General features: G+C 48.4%; 1 protein-coding gene across 5 annotated transcripts in view; it reads left to right on the plus strand.

The window, feature by feature from the left end:
* Window positions 1–6,105, plus strand: part of LOC123760412 (putative OPA3-like protein CG13603) — a 72,179-nt gene extending 66,074 nt beyond the window's left edge. For 2 of the 5 annotated variants that reach the window (XM_045746094.2, XM_045746093.2), the window contains one exon: window positions 4,956–6,105. In XM_045746094.2, coding sequence (XP_045602050.2) covers window positions 4,956–5,102 — 147 coding nt within the window. In that variant the 3' untranslated portion in view covers window positions 5,103–6,105. Of the gene's footprint in view, window positions 1–4,804 lie in introns of all 5 variants that reach the window. The other 3 variants (XM_069338387.1, XM_045746095.2, XM_069338388.1) reach the window with 2 other exon arrangements.
* Window positions 6,106–15,468: the final 9,363 nt, after the last annotated feature.

Consider the following 15,468-nt stretch of genomic DNA (forward strand, 5'->3'; position numbering starts at 1 on the left):
CACCCTCACAGAGGCACGAGGAGCAATAGCCTATAGAAACCCCTGTGTGTTTTCTATGTGTGCCATCGACCAGGTTAGGTGCCCAGAAAGGTAAGTGTCCCAAAACAAACCCCAATTCTGATGAAAATTGCTACAAAAAGCCAAACAAGTGGATAGACCCCCCTAAACAGAAACGAGCAAACGAGTATGACGTCACACGCCGCCGCAGCTCTCCCCTTTCCGGGAGGGAATAGAGGGAGCCCCAGACCCCCATGCTGGCCATCCACCTCTCAGGTCTGAGGCTGATTCTATAGGTTGCAGTTATGTGCTCTGGCTCCAGTGGTTATCTTGAGATGATTTCGGGGCTTTAGTGTCCCCGTGGTCCGGTCCTCGACCAGGCCTCCACCCCTAGGAAGCAGCCCGTGACAGCTGACTAACACCCAGGTTCGTATTTTACTGCTAGGTAACAGGGGCATAGGGGGAAAGAAACTTTGCCCATTGTTTCTCGCCGGCGCCTGGGATCGAACCCAGGACCACAGGATCCCAAGTCCAGTGTGCTGCCCGCTCGGCCGACCGGCTCCCCTTGTTGTTGTTGTTGACAGCCACCACACACTGTGCCTTGTGTGTGGTGGCTGTCTTCTAGGTGGTGTGTGAGCCAGGAGATATTCTTCAGTACTCAGGCTGCATGCACTTAGGGCTTTCTTCCCTAGGTGCCCAGTAAGTACTGCCATTGGGGCTTGGGGCCCACCTTCCACAAGTTCCTTGGTATGGGGCACAGGGTACTGCTTAGCTTGTTTTCACTATTCAAAACGACCGGCTCTGTTCTGCCTGGGTACGCTGTCCTCTTGTGGGGTTTTCTTTTTCTTTTCCTTCCTGGTGGGGGGAGGGGGCTGCCTTGGTTGCCCCTGAGTACGGTGTCTGGGTACTACATTCTCTTCAGGTGGTACCTCCTGCTAGGTCCCTGTGAGTGTACACGTCCCAGGTATTCAGCTCTTAGTGAGTCGTTTGGTAGATTGGGCGCCGGTTAGCAGTACCCTGCCTGGGCTTTCCTGAGCGTGAGTTCCGTCTCAAGATCCTGGGAATCCCCAAGGGGTGTATGGGTCCAATGGATGTGACCCTTGAGTCCCCCCCTCGCTTTGTGCGAGTTTGAGGGTTGCTCTGTCCCCTTGTCTCAGGGTGACTCTCATTGTTTTTGTCTCTGTCACGCTCTCTGTTCGGTTGGCGATATCTTCGACCCGGAGTCCTGCGAGTTTCGTTGCATGCTGGTGACTCAGTTTACCCAGTCTAGTGATGACGTTCTTCGGGTACAGACAGCGCAAGCGTTGCATGTTAAATTTAGGTTGTTGCAACGAGCTAGGTTGGTTGTTACGCCGGATGCCCCATTTTGCTTAGAGGGACCCAGACTTGGGGGTGATGGTCGCTTCGGCCCTGGTTTTATCCGCGCCTCTTGTCCTTTCCCTCCTGTGGTTCGGTCTGGTCCATCCTCCCGCTTCCGGCTCCGAAATGTCTGAGGGTTTCCGAATCGGGGCAGGGTTTAGATGGTCTTGAGACTCGGGTGGTCTCGGGGGATGCCCCTTCTGGCGTGGCGACGGAGGCATTCAAGTCTGCTCTCCCTGCCAAAGCCTTTGGGTCTGACCAGTGGGCCCCCTTCAGTCTGGCTTTTATGGCTGAGCCGGCCTTTTCTTTAGAAGCCGGAGCTTTGGGAAATGACTCGGCCCCGGGGTCCAGATGCGAAGGATCCCAGGGCTGGGAAGGGGCTAACTTAGGGGCTTTGGGCTCCCCGTTAGACACCCCTGGGTTTTTCAGCCATCTGAGCGGAGCTTACTGTTACAAGGAGCAGGGTTTCCTCCCCCCCCCCCCCTCTGTGTACTTGTTGGATTTGGTATCTGCCCCTCCCTGGGTTCGGTTATGTGTCCCTTCAGGTGCTTTGGTCCCGTCTTTCCGGAGGTTTTTGGCTTCCCGCATCCAACCTGGTATGGTGTGTGTGGCCTTTGCGGCTTACCTCCTGCGTGACCTGGATTACGCCTCTATCATGGATCCGTCTTCGTTTCTCTACTGGATCCAGTATGAAGTTCCAAAGTCTTCCTGGCTGGCGGACTGTCCTGTTTTTGGTTTGTAGGCGTGGCATTCCTTCTGTTGTTCCCGCACGCTTGAGTGGCGTGAGACTTTGACGGTGGTCCAGGTTTTCCTGGGGGCGAATTTGAGCACCTCAATGAGTGCTTGTTTGCTCCTGCTCTTCCTCAGAATGTAGGCGTTGTGCAGTTCCATGTGCAGGTCCTACCCTTTCGGCTGTGCAGGTTGCTGAGGACTTGCGCACTTGTGGCCTCTTGGCTTTGGCTTTGCGCTTCTTTTCCCTCCTTGAGCTGTCTTCGGACTAGCTTGGGGACAATGTGGAGGCGCTTGGGGCCATTCCTGGGTCCGGTGCCTTGGGCTTGGTGGCTCGCTCATCGTCTGACTTGTTGAAGCTGTTTGTGTCGGTCCTGCAGGATGTGGTGTCACTGTTTTATGCCTCCCGGCTCGCGTGTCGGCAGACAGTGCTTGCTTCCTCCCTGGAATCTGCCTGGGCCCTGGCTCTTAGGTTGTCTTTGCCCTTCTGCCCCTTGCTGTTTGCAGATTCTGCTGCGGCACAGTATCTGCAAGCGGCTTCGGCTAGTTGTCGCCCCATGTCTGATTTGTTGGTTCTCTGTGGGCCCCAGGGGGAGGGGGGGCTTTCTTGGAGGGGTCGTGCCAGGGCTGGGGTTCTGCTCGTTGGGGTAGGCCACTGGTGCCAGTTTCGGAGCCGGCGCCTCCTTCGGAACTGCTTTCGTCTGGTCGGTGTGGTGTTCGCTCTGTGCGGGGCTCGGGTTCTCATAAGGGGCACCGGCCCTTTCACAGTTTGTCTCATTGATGAGACGATGGGGGAGAGGCTTGCTCTATTCGCTCACGCCTGGTCTCACAATTTGGGGCTTATTGGGTCGTCTCCGACGGTCTGAGATGGCGTTGAGTGGCTCCTCCTCCTTTGGGGGCTCGGGGCTGACGGGGCAGGCCTCTTTCCCTGCGCTCTGTCAGGTAATCTTGGAGTGGGTTCACTTGGGCATGGTCGAAACGACGACGTCCCTCAGGTGGGTCTTCCGCCTGTTTCCGGACCTGAGGTTCATTCTGGACTTGTCCCGTCTGAACCCCTGGGTTCATTGCCCCTCCTTTCGGATGACTACGCTGCCCCAGGTCCGGCTTCTGTTGGAGCCGGGCGCTTGGATGGTGCCCCTAGACCTCCAGGACGCGTATTGGCATGTTCCGGCTCATCCAAGGTTCAGGGATTGGTTCGGTTTTGTTGTGAGGCGTCAGGGTTACCGCTTTCGTTATCTTCCTTTCGGGTTGAATCTGGCGCCTCACGTTTTCACACGCCTTACTCGAGTCATGGTGGCCTGTCTTTGTCTGCTAGGTGTTCGGGTTTGGCCTACCTCCACGACTGGCTAGTTTGGGCTCCCAGCCAGTTCGCATGTCTGCTCGCCAGGAATTTGGTTCTTTCCTAGCTCGCTGGGTTCGGGTTCTTGGTGAACAGTAGGAAGTCCAGTGTGGTTCCATCTCAGGTTCGGACTTGGTCTGGCCTTGTCTGGGATTCTCGGACAGTGTTCTTGTCTCTCCCGCAGGCGGCATTGCTCCGACTGCAGTCTTGCCATCGTCTGTTTCTGAGGGGGGATCCCGGGTCACTCGACTGTTGCTCGAGCAGCTGTGCGGAAGTCTGAGCTTCACTGTGATCGTTTGCGCCCATGATGTTCGCAGCTTTAGCTGCTGAGTTTGGCAGTATGTTTTGGGTGGACATTTGGGCACAGGGGGTTTTGGAGATTGAACAGGGTCCTGGCTGCCCAATATCTTGTTAATGGGCCGGGCCCTCAGTGGTCTTGTGTCGCCTTGGGGCGGCAGTTGCAGCCGGTTGTCTCGTCTTCGTTATGAGTTGTGCAGTGCAGCCGTCTCCCGGGTAAGTCCCTTATAATTTATCTTTGGGTAGTTAGATCCAGGGAGCCGACTGGGCTTCCCCACAGAAAGCCAGCGTTGAATGTAATGAAACGGCATTTTCTGGGTAGAGCTCCGGAGGCTCCCTGACACCCTCACCCTGTTTGGTGTGTTTTGTTTGCGTTTTTGAGCTTCCAAACTGACGGTCTGGCTTGGTGGGCTGAAACCCCCTCTCCCACCCCCACCCAGGAAGGGTGGGGGGTGGGGGGGAGGCAACGCAAACGATTGAGTGGTGTGATGACGTGTTGCTTGTTTTTCTTTGAGTAAGTTTCTAGCCTTTGTTCGATCTCAGGTTGCAATATTTCTACCAGGAGGGGTCTGTTTTGAAGCACCTACCTTTCTGGGTGCTCAACTCCGGTCGATGGCAGACATGAATACTTTGATACATGTGAGTGTCATAGGCCATTGTTCCCTTCGCCTCTGAGGGGACCGTGTTCTGGCTAGTGGCCGACTAGTGGTGCCCGGTAGGCATGACAACTTCACATGAAGCCCCATCCTAATATTACCTAATATTCAGTCCAGTAGCTCCAGGGATCTTCCACGACTCCTCCACGACTCTACCAAAAAAATGGCGTTTCATTACACTCGACGCTGGTTGTTTTAATGCTACTGTAGTTACATTGAAAAGCAAATGATTACAGTACTGTATTAAAATGTTCAAAAAATTTTGTCATCTAGTATTAACATTGCGTGAGTTGGTTGGGATTTATACAATACTGGTATGTGAAACCCAGAATTGTTTTCAGAGAGCAAAATCTTTCCAGATTAAGTCACATTGTACTGCGAAGTTATTTATACTCTAATCTATTTATTTATATTTTTTGTTTTTCAGGTTGCAGCAACCTCATCACTTGTTAGCTAGTTCATCCCCCAAAAGATCATCTGTATATATTTAGTGCAGATTGTAAGTGTATGCAGTCACAATGTACGGTACTCTCAGATTAAGGCTGTTGTAGTGGATGAGGCTATAATTTTCATTTCAGGCCATAACTGCTTCAACCTCAAAGACCAAATCAGCAGAGGTTGTTCCTCATAGCAGTTCCCAAATGGGCTTCTCCTCAGGAGTCATGATGGCTGCTCTGATATATGCCAGGGCAAGAATAATTGAAGACACTCCAGCGAGTAGTTAAGCTCCGGCTGTGCTGTTTGTTGAGTCAATAATTAGTACTGGGGGAAATGTGCAGTTGCTAAATCATCATGTGAAGTATAATAAATCATACTTTGAGTTTAATTTATTAAGCTTTTGTATAGAAATCATAAATCTTTTTTTTTTTTACATAAGAAAGTATAGTAGTTAATCTTTTCAATGGGCCATATAATGTATCAGAATATTTGAGTACAGATATTGTATATACTTACCACTTATTAATAAATGGTTTGGTTTTAGCGATAAGTTTACAAAGATAACATTTTAATGCATATAGTTCATTGTAATTTTATATTATATAAATGATACAAAATATTATTTTGAATTTGCAGTCTTTTTGCATAACATTATAGTAATATGGTTCTCTGTTGACAGCCCTTAAGTTGCATTACACACGCTTCCTTCTAGTATGACCAGAGACGGTGCAGAACATGCTAGGCCCCCCCCCCCAACACTGCACCGTTTAGAAATCATATCTTAAGACAGTGCTCTTAGACCACTGTACAGTAAGGAACTGATGAGCACTTTAGCTTTAGGATTGCTGTAAATATATTTAGTTTTTTGCCATTGTTATTACAATCAAGATACAAGACTGCGATATTAGTGCTTGACAATTGTAATTATTTCTTCCATGAAAGCACAGTAAACTTACTTCTATCATTATACTTGAGATTGTGTTACAAGTACTGTGTGCTGACTGTAAAATGTGTAATCTTCTTGACAGACTTATGTTGTTTATATCCTTTGAAACGATGCATGACAACAATTTTTTTTTTTTACTGTTAATAGAATTATAAAATAATAAATATACCTATGTATTACTGTAATCATTATATTTTGTTCATTCATTAATTACAGATTGACTGTATAAAAGCAATTCCTCTCGTATAATTGTACATGCCAAGTTTTTTGCTTGTTTTGGAGTCATAGCATCTGCTCTTATTTGAGAATTAAATTACTAAAAATATATTTTTGAAAAATCATTACATAGCTATTTTCTTTGTATTGGTATTTCCTGATTTGTTGAATTATTAATTATTTTTAAAAAGCATATAGCTATACTCTTTGAACACAGATACTGTAGTTTCATCAGTAGTGAAAGGGCTCCTTACCTTCACTGTTCGCTTCTATGCACACACCAGTAATTGGAGACCTGATTGTGAACATGCAAATCATGTTGCAGTGAAAATATGGTGCTAAATAACCTAATAGCTTCCAGTTCCTGGTCAAAAGCTTAAATCCCTATAAAAAAAACTATTGGCATTGTCTCAAAGCTCTCAAAATGTACTCATTAGAAAGGAAATGAGAGGGGTTCCAAATAATAAGGCCAGGTCCCAAATTTTCACAGTAAATTAACAACATATTAGAGTGACAGATATGGAAAGAAATGCAGAATAGAGCCAGTGAAGAGTGGAGGTGCCATACGCACAATCGGAGAACACTATGAACATCATAGGTCCACGGTAGTTGAACATTCTCCCAAGTATAAGAAATATTGCCGAAACAAAAAGCCAGCGTTGAATATAATGAAATGCCCTTTTCTGGGGGTAGTCCCGAAGGCTCCTTGAAGCTAACTGAATTGATATGTGCTTTAATAGTTTGGGATTAGTAGTCACTAGGAGTCCTTATGTCTACTGGGGACCATGAGCCAGAACCTGGTCCCCTCAGAGAGGCGCAGGGAGTAGATTCAATATCATACAACGTGTACGGCAACCTTGGAGCATCCCAGGCCTTGATGTTAATTATAGCACCTTGATCAAATGTTCTAATATTAACTTAGTAATGTAGGGAAGGTCATATATTCGCAGCTTGCATTAATACTTTAGAAGTTTTGTGATCTGTGATACATAGATTGACACTGTAGATTTAACCTCTAGCCACTGCTTTCCCTGCCAGTGTCCCGAGACCGAATTAATTTCTGGTGTTCATTTACTCTATTTCTTGGTAATATGTTTGTCATGATACACATGGTGATTTTGATTTTTGAAATGGGCAATTATTGATAATGTTTTAAAGTTCTGTGGTAAATTCTACAGTACAGTTACTTATATGTAATTACTTTGAGTTTAGCTCGTGTTTAACTATTCCCCGCCTAATACACACCGAAACTACGACGTTGATACAACGTTCGAACAAGTTTTAATTCCTCCTAACCAGTTACAACAACAAATATAGCAAGTTGTAACAACGTTCTAATACGTCATAAACACGTTAAGTCAACATGTAACAACTTTATTACAAGTTGTAACAAGCTGAAAATAGAGACACTTACGGTTTGTGTTTCCAGGGTCGTCATATTTTCTTTGTCACAGGTTAGATTAGGTTAGGAATGGTTGGTTAAGATCGGTTATATATCTAAGATAGTTTTAGCTCAAATATAAACAAATTAACTCAAACATAATGAAATGGATAGCTTTATTATTTCATAAGAGAAACATATAACCAAAAATATATAAAGCGATTTTCGCCGCTACCGGCCAAAAACCGCTCGATTTTCACGCTAGCGGCCAAAATAGGGGCTATTTTCGCCGCTAGCGGCCAAAAATCGGGCGATTTTTGCCGCTAACTGCCGAAAACCGCGCTATTTTCGACACTAGCGGCCAGAAACCATGCGATTTTTGCAGCTGGCGGGCAAAAATCGCGCGAATTTCGCCGCTACCCGCCAAAAACCGCGCGATTTTCGCCGCTAGCGGCCAAAAACCATGCGATTTTCGCAGCTGGCGGGCAAAAATAGCGCGATTTTTGCCGCTACCGGCCAAAAACAGCGCGACTTTTGCCGCTAGCGGCCAAAAACCATGCGATTTTTGCAGGTGGCGGGCAAAAATCGCGATTTTCGCCGCTACCGGCCAAAAATAGCGTGATTTTCGCCGCTACCGGCCAAAAATCGCGCGATTTTCGCCGCTAGCGGCCAAAAACCATGCGATTTTCGCAGCTGGCGGGCAAAAATCGCGATTTTCGCCGCTACCGGCCAAAAATTGCGCGATTTTCGCCGCTAGCGGCCAAAAACCATGCGATTTTTGCAGCTGGCGGGCAAAAATAGCGCTATTTTCGCCGCTACCGGCCAAAAACCGCGCGATTTTCGCCGCTACCGGCCAAAAATCGGGCGATTTTTGCCGCTAACGGCCGAAAACCGCGCTATTTTCGACGCTAGCGGCCAAAAACTATGCCATTTTCGCCGCTACCGGCCAAAAATAGCGTGATTTTCGCCCGTTACCGGCCAAAAATCGCGCGATTTTCGCCGCTAGCGGCCAAAAACCATGCGATTTTCGCAGCTGGCGGGCAAAAATCGCGATTTTCGCCGCTACCGGCCAAAAATAGCGCGATTTTCGCCGCTAGCGGCCAAAAACCGTGCGATTTTCGCCGCTAGCGGCCAAAAATTGCGCGATTTTCGCCGCTAGCGGCCAAAAACCATGCGATTTTCGCCGCTAGCGGCCAAAAACCATGCGATTTTCGCAGCTGGCGGGCAAAAATCGCGATCTTCGCCGCTACCGGCAAAAAATAGCGCGATTTTCGCCGCTAGCGGCCAAAAACCGTGCGATTTTCGCCGCTAGCGGCCAAAAATTGCGCGATTTTCGCCGCTACCTGCCAAAAACCGCGCGATTTTCGCCGCTAGCGGCCAAAAACCATGCGATTTTCGCAGCTGGCGGGCAAAAATAGCGCTATTTTCGCCGCTACCGGCCAAAAACCGCGCGATTTTCGCCGCTACCGGCCAAAAATCGGGCGATTTTTGCCGCTAACGGCCGAAAACCGCGCTATTTTCGACGCTAGCGGCCAAAAACCATGCGATTTTCGCAGCTGGCGGGCAAAAATCGTGCGAATTTCGCCGCTACCTGCCAAAAACCGCGCGATTTTCGCCGCTAGCGGCCAAAAACCATGCGATTTTCGCAGCTGGCGGGCAAAAATAGCGCGATTTTTGCCGCTACCGGCCAAAAACCGCGCGACTTTTGCCGCTAGCGGCCAAAAACCATGCGATTTTCGCCGCTACCGGCCAAAAATAGCGTGATTTTCGCCGCTACCGGCCAAAAATGGCGCGATTTTCGCCGCTAGCGGCGAAAAACCATGCGATTTACGCAGCTGGCGGGCAAAAATCGCGATTTTCGCCGCTACCGGCAAAAAATAGCGCGATTTTCGCCGCTAGCGGCCAAAAACCGTGCGATTTTGGCCGCTAGCGGCCAAAAATTGCGCGATTTTCGCCGCTACCTGCCAAAAACCGCGCGATTTTCGCCGCTAGCGGCCAAAAACCATGCGATTTTCGCAGCTGGCGGGCAAAAATAGCGCTATTTTCGCCGCTACCGGCCAAAAAACCGCGCGATTTTCGCCGCTACCGGCCAAAAATCGGGCGATTTTTGCCGCTAACGCCCGAAAACCGCGCTATTTTCGACGCTAGCGGCCAAAACCCATGCCATTTTCACAGCTGGCGGCAAAAATAGTGCGATTTTTGCCGCTACCGGCCAAAAACCGCGCGACTTTTGCCGCTAGCGGCCAAAAACCATGTGATTTTCGCAGCTGGCGGGCAAAAATAGCGCGATTTTTGCCGCTACCGGCCAAAAACCGCGCGACTTTTGCCACTAGCGGCCAAAAACCATGCGATTTTTGCAGGTGGCGGGCAAAAATCGCGATTTTCGCCGCTACCGGCCAAAAATAGCGTGATTTTCGCCCGTTACCGGCCAAAAATCGCGCGATTTTCGCCGCTAGCGGCCAAAAACCATGCGATTTTCGCAGGTGGCGGGCAAAAATCGCGATTTTCGCCGCACCGGCCAAAAATAGCGCGATTTTCGCCGCTAGCGGCCAAAAACCGTGCGATTTTCGCCGCTAGCGGCCAAAAATTGCGCTATTTTCGCCGCTAGCGGCCAAAAACCATGCGATTTTCGCAGCTGGCGGGCAAAAATCGCGCGAATTTCGCCGCTACCTGCCAAAAACCGCGCGATTTTCGCCGCTAGCGGCCAAAAACCATGCGATTTTCGCAGCTGGCGGGCAAAAATAGCGCGATTTTTGCCGCTACCGGCCAAAAACCGCGCGACTTTTGCCGCTAGCGGCCAAAAACCATGCGATTTTCGCCGCTACCGGCCAAAAATAGCGTGATTTTCGCCGCTACCGGCCAAAAATGGCGCGATTTTCGCCGCTAGCGGCGAAAAACCATGCGATTTACGCAGCTGGCGGGCAAAAATCGCGATTTTCGCCGCTACCGGCAAAAAATAGCGCGATTTTCGCCGCTAGCGGCCAAAAACCGTGCGATTTTGGCCGCTAGCGGCCAAAAATTGCGCGATTTTTGCCGCTACCGGCCAAAAACCGCGCGATTTTCGCCGCTAGCGGCCAAAAACCATGCGATTTTCGCAGCTGGCGGGCAAAAATAGCGCTATTTTCGCCGCTACCGGCCAAAAAACGCGCGATTTTCGCCGCTACCGGCCAAAAATCGGGCGATTTTTGCCGCTAACGGCCGAAAACCGCGCTATTTTCGACGCTAGCGGCCAAAAACCATGCCATTTTCGCAGCTGGCGGGCAAAAATAGTGCGATTTTTGCCGCTACCGGCCAAAAACCGCGCGACTTTTGCCGCTAGCGGCCAAAAACCATGCGATTTTTGCAGCTGGCGGGCAAAAATAGCGCGATTTTTGCCGCTACCGGCCAAAAACCGCGCGACTTTTGCCACTAGCGGCCAAAAACCATGCGATTTTTGCAGGTGGCGAGCAAAAATCGCGATTTTCGCCGCTACCGGCCAAAAATAGCGTGATTTTCGCCCGTTACCGGCCAAAAATCGCGCGATTTTCGCCGCTAGCGGCCAAAAACCATGCGATTTTCGCAGGTGGCGGGCAAAAATCGCGATTTTCGCCGCACCGGCCAAAAATAGCGCGATTTTCGCCGCTAGCGGCCAAAAACCGTGGGATTTTCGCCGCTAGCGGCCAAAAATTGCGCGATTTTCGCCGCTAGCGGCCAAAAACCATGCGATTTTTGCAGCTGGCGGGCAAAAATAGCGCTATTTTCGCCACTACCGGCCAAAAACCGCGCGATTTTCGCCGCTACCGGCCAAAAATCGGGCGATTTTTGCCGCTAACGGCCGAAAACCGCGCTATTTGCGACGCTAGCGGCCAAAAACCATGCGATTTTCGCAGCTGGCGGGCAAAAATAGCGCGATTTTTGCCGCTACCGGCCAAAAACCGCGCGACTTTTGCCGCTAGCGGCCAAAAACCATGCGATTTTTGCAGCTGGCGGGCAAAAATCGTGATTTTCACCGCTACCGGCCAAAAATAGCGTGATTTTCGCCCGTTACCGGCCAAAAATCGCGCGATTTTCGCCGCTAGCGGCCAAAAACCATGCGATTTTCGCAGGTGGCGGGCAAAAATCGCGATTTTCGCCGCACCGGCCAAAAATAGCGCGATTTTCGCCGCTAGCGGCCAAAAACCGTGCGATTTTCGCCGCTAGCGGCCAAAAATTGCGCGATTTTCGCCGCTAGCGGCCAAAAACCATGCGATTTTTGCAGCTGGCGGGCAAAAATAGCGCTATTTTCGCCGCTACCGGCCAAAAAACGCGCGATTTTCGCCGCTACCGGCCAAAAATCGGGCGATTTTTGCCGCTAACGGCCGAAAACCGCGCTGTTTTCGACGCTAGCGGCCAAAAACCATGCGATTTTCGCAGCTGGCGGGCAAAAATAGCGCGATTTTTGCCGCTACCGGCCAAAAACCGCGCGACTTTTGCCGCTAGCGGCCAAAAACCATGCGATTTTTGCAGCTGGCGGGCAAAAATCGCGATTTTCGCCGCTACCGGCCAAAAATAGCGTGATTTTCGCCGCTACCGGCCAAAAATGGCGCGATTTTCGCCCCTACCGGCCAAAAATAGCGTGATTTTCGCCCGTTACCGGCCAAAAATCGCGCGATTTTCGCCGCTAGCGGCGAAAAACCATGCGTTTTTCGCAGCTGGCGGGCAAAAATCGCGATTTTCGCCGCTACCGGCCAAAAATAGCGCGATTTTCGCCGCTAGCGGCCAAAAACCGTGCGATTTTCGCCGCTAGCGGCCAAAAAACATGCGAATTTTGCTGCTGGCGGGCAAAAATAGCGCTATTTTCGCCGCTACCGGCCAAAAACCGCGCGATTTTCGCCGCTACCGGCCAAAAATCGGGCGATTTTTGCCGCTAACGGCCGAAAACCGCGCTATTTTCGACGCTAGCGCCCAAAAACCATGCGATTTTCCCAGCTGGCGGGCAAAAATCGCGCGAATTTCGCCGCTACCTGCCAAAAACCGCGCGATTTTCGCCGCTAGCGGCCAAAAACCATGCGATTTTCGCAGCTGGCGGGCAAAAATAGCGCGATTTTTGCCGCTACCGGCCAAAAACCGCGCGACTTTTGCCGCTAGCGGCCAAAAACCATGCGATTTTTGCAGCTGGCGGGCAAAAATCGCGATTTTCGCCGCTACCGGCCAAAAATGGCGCGATTTTCGCCGCTAGCGGCCAAAAACCGTGCGATTTTCGCCGCTAGCGGCCAAAAATTGCGCGATTTTCGCCGCTAGCGGCCAAAAACCATGCGATTTTTGCAGCTGGCGGGCAAAAATAGCGCTATTTTCGCCGCTACCGGCCAAAAACCGCGCGATTTTCGCCGCTACCGGCCAAAAATCGGGCGATTTTTGCCGCTAACGGCCGAAAACCGCGCTATTTTCGACGCTAGCGGCCAAAAACCATGCGATTTTTGCAGCTGGCGGGCAAAAATCGCGATTTTCGCCGCTACCGGCCAAAAATAGCGTGATTTTCGCCGCTACCGGCCAAAAATCGCGCGATTTTCGCCGCTAGCGGCGAAAAACCATGCGATTTTCGCAGCTGGCGGGCAAAAATAGTGCGATTTTTGCCGCTACTGGCCAAAAACCGCGCGACTTTTGCCGCTAGCGGCCAAAAACCATGCGATTTTTGCAGCTGGCGGGCAAAAATAGCGTGATTTTCGCCGCTAGCGGCCAAAAAAGGGGCTATTTTCGCTGCTAGCGGCCAAAAATGAGGCGATTTTCGCCGCTAGCGCCCAAAAATCGTGCAAATTTCGCCGCTAGCGGCCAAAAATCGTGCCAACTTCGCCGCTAGCGGCCAGAAACTATGCGATTTTTGCAGCTGGCAGGCAAAAATTGCGCGATTTTCGCCGCTACCGGCCGAAAATTTTGGGCTAAAAGTAGCAAAAGTAGCCCAATTTTGGGCTAAAAAGTAGCGAAAATAGCAAAATTTTGGGCTAAAAAGTAGCGAAATTTTGGGGTAAAAAGTAGCGAAATTTTGGGCTAAAAAGTAGCAAAAGTAGCCCAATTTTGGGCTAAAAAGTAGCGAAAGTAGCCCAATTTTAGGCTAAAAAGTAGCGAAATTTTGGGCTAAAAGTAGCGAAAGTAGCCCAATTTTGGGATAAAAAGTAGCAAAAGTAGCGAATTTTTGGGCTACAAAGTACCAAAAGTAGCGAAATTTTGGGCTACAAAGTAGCGAAAGTAGCCCAATTTTGAGCTAAAAAGTAGCGAAATTTTAGGCTAAAAAGTAGCGAAATTTTGTGCTAAAAGTAGCGAAATTTTGGGCTAAAAAGTAGCGAAAGTAACGAAATTTTGGGCTAAAAGTAGCGAAAGTACCCAAATTTTGGCCTAAAAAGTAGCAAAAGTAGCCAAATTTTGGGCTACAAAGTACCAAAAGTAGCGAAATTTTGGGCTACAAAGTAGTGAAAGTAGCAAATTTTTTTGCTAAAAAGTAGCGAAATTTTGGGCTAAAAGTAGCGAAAGTAGCCCAATTTTGTGCTAAAAAGTAGCGAAAGTAGCCCAATTTTGAGCTAAAAAGTAGCGAAATTTTGGGCTAAAAAGTAGCGAAAGTAGCGAAATTTTGGGCTAAAAGTAGCGAAAGTAGCGAAATTTTGGGCTAAAAAGTAGCGAAATTTTGGGCTAAAAGTAGCGAAAGTAACCGAATTTTGGGCTTAAAACGTAGCGAAATTTTGGGCTACAAAGTAGCGAAAGTAGCAAAATTTTGGGCTACAAATTAGCGAAAGTAGCGAAATTTTGGCCTAAAAGTAGCGAAAGTAGCCCAATTTTGGGCTAAAAAGTAGCAAAAGTAGCAAAATTTTGTGCTAAAAAGTAGCGAAATTTTGGGCTACAAAGTAGCGAAAGTAGCGAATTTTTTGCTAAAAAGTAGTGAAAGTAGTGAAATTTTGGGCTAAAAGTAGCGAAAGTAGCCCAATTTTGGGCTAAAAAGTAGCGAAAGTAGCGAAATTTTGGGCTAAAAAGTAGCGAAAGTAGCGAAATTTTGGGCTAAAATGTAGCAAATTTTTGGGCTAAAAAGTAGCGAAATTTAGGGCTAAAAGTAGCCCAATTTTGAGCTAAAAAGTAGCAAAAGTAGCGAAATTTTGGGCTAAAAGTAGCGAAAGTAGCCCAATTTTGGGCTAAAAAGTAGCGAAATTTTGGGCTAGAAAGTAGCGAAATTTTGGGCTAAAAGTAGCGAAAGTAGCGAATTTTTGGGCTAAAAAGTAGCGAAATTTAGGGATAAAAGTAGCCCAATTTTGAGCTAAAAAGTAGCAAAAGTAGCGAAATTTTGGGCTAAAAGTAGCGAAAGTAGCCCAATTTTGGGCTAAAAAGTAGCGAAAGTAGCGAAATTTTGGGCTAAAAAGTAGCGAAAGTAGCGAAATTTTGGGCTAAAAAGTAGCGAAAGTAGCGAATTTTTGGGCTAAAAAGTAGCGAAAGTAGCGAAATTTAGGGCTAAAATTAGCCCAATTTTGAGCTAAAAAGTAGCGAAATTTTGTGCTAAAAAGTAGCGAAATTTTGGGCTACAAAGTAGCGAAAGTAGCGAAATTTTGGGCTACAAAGTAGCGAAAGTAGCAAATTTTTTTTTGCTAAAAAGTAGCGAAAGTAGCGAAATTTTGGGATACAAAGTAGCGAAAGTAGCCCAATTTTGGCCTACAAAGTAGCGAAAGTAGCGAAATTTTTGGCTAAAAGTATTTTGTGCTAAAAAGTAGCGAAATTTTGGGCTACAAAGTAGCAAAAGTAGCCCAATTTTGGGCTAAAAAGTAGCGAAATTTGGGGCTAAAAAGTAGCGAAAGTAGCGAAATTTTGGCCTAAAAAGTAGCGAAAGTAGCGAATTTTTGGGCAAAAAAGTAGCGAAAGTAGCGAAATTTAGGGCTAAAAAGTAGCGAAAGTAGCCCAATCTTGGGCTACAAAGTAGCGAAATTTTGGGCTATAAAGTAGCGAAAGTAGCCCAATTTTGGGCTAAAAAGTAGCGAAATTTTGGGCTAAAAAGTAACGAAAGTAGCGAAATTTTGGGCTAAGAAGTAGCGAAAGTAGCGAAATTTTGGGCTAAAAGTAGCAAAAGTAGCGAAATTTTGGGCTATAAAGTAGCGAAAGTAGCCCAATTTTGGGCTAAAAA

Source organism: Procambarus clarkii, chromosome 39 (assembly GCF_040958095.1).
Source record: "Procambarus clarkii isolate CNS0578487 chromosome 39, FALCON_Pclarkii_2.0, whole genome shotgun sequence".
NCBI classification, from domain to species: Eukaryota; Metazoa; Arthropoda; class Malacostraca; order Decapoda; family Cambaridae; genus Procambarus; species Procambarus clarkii.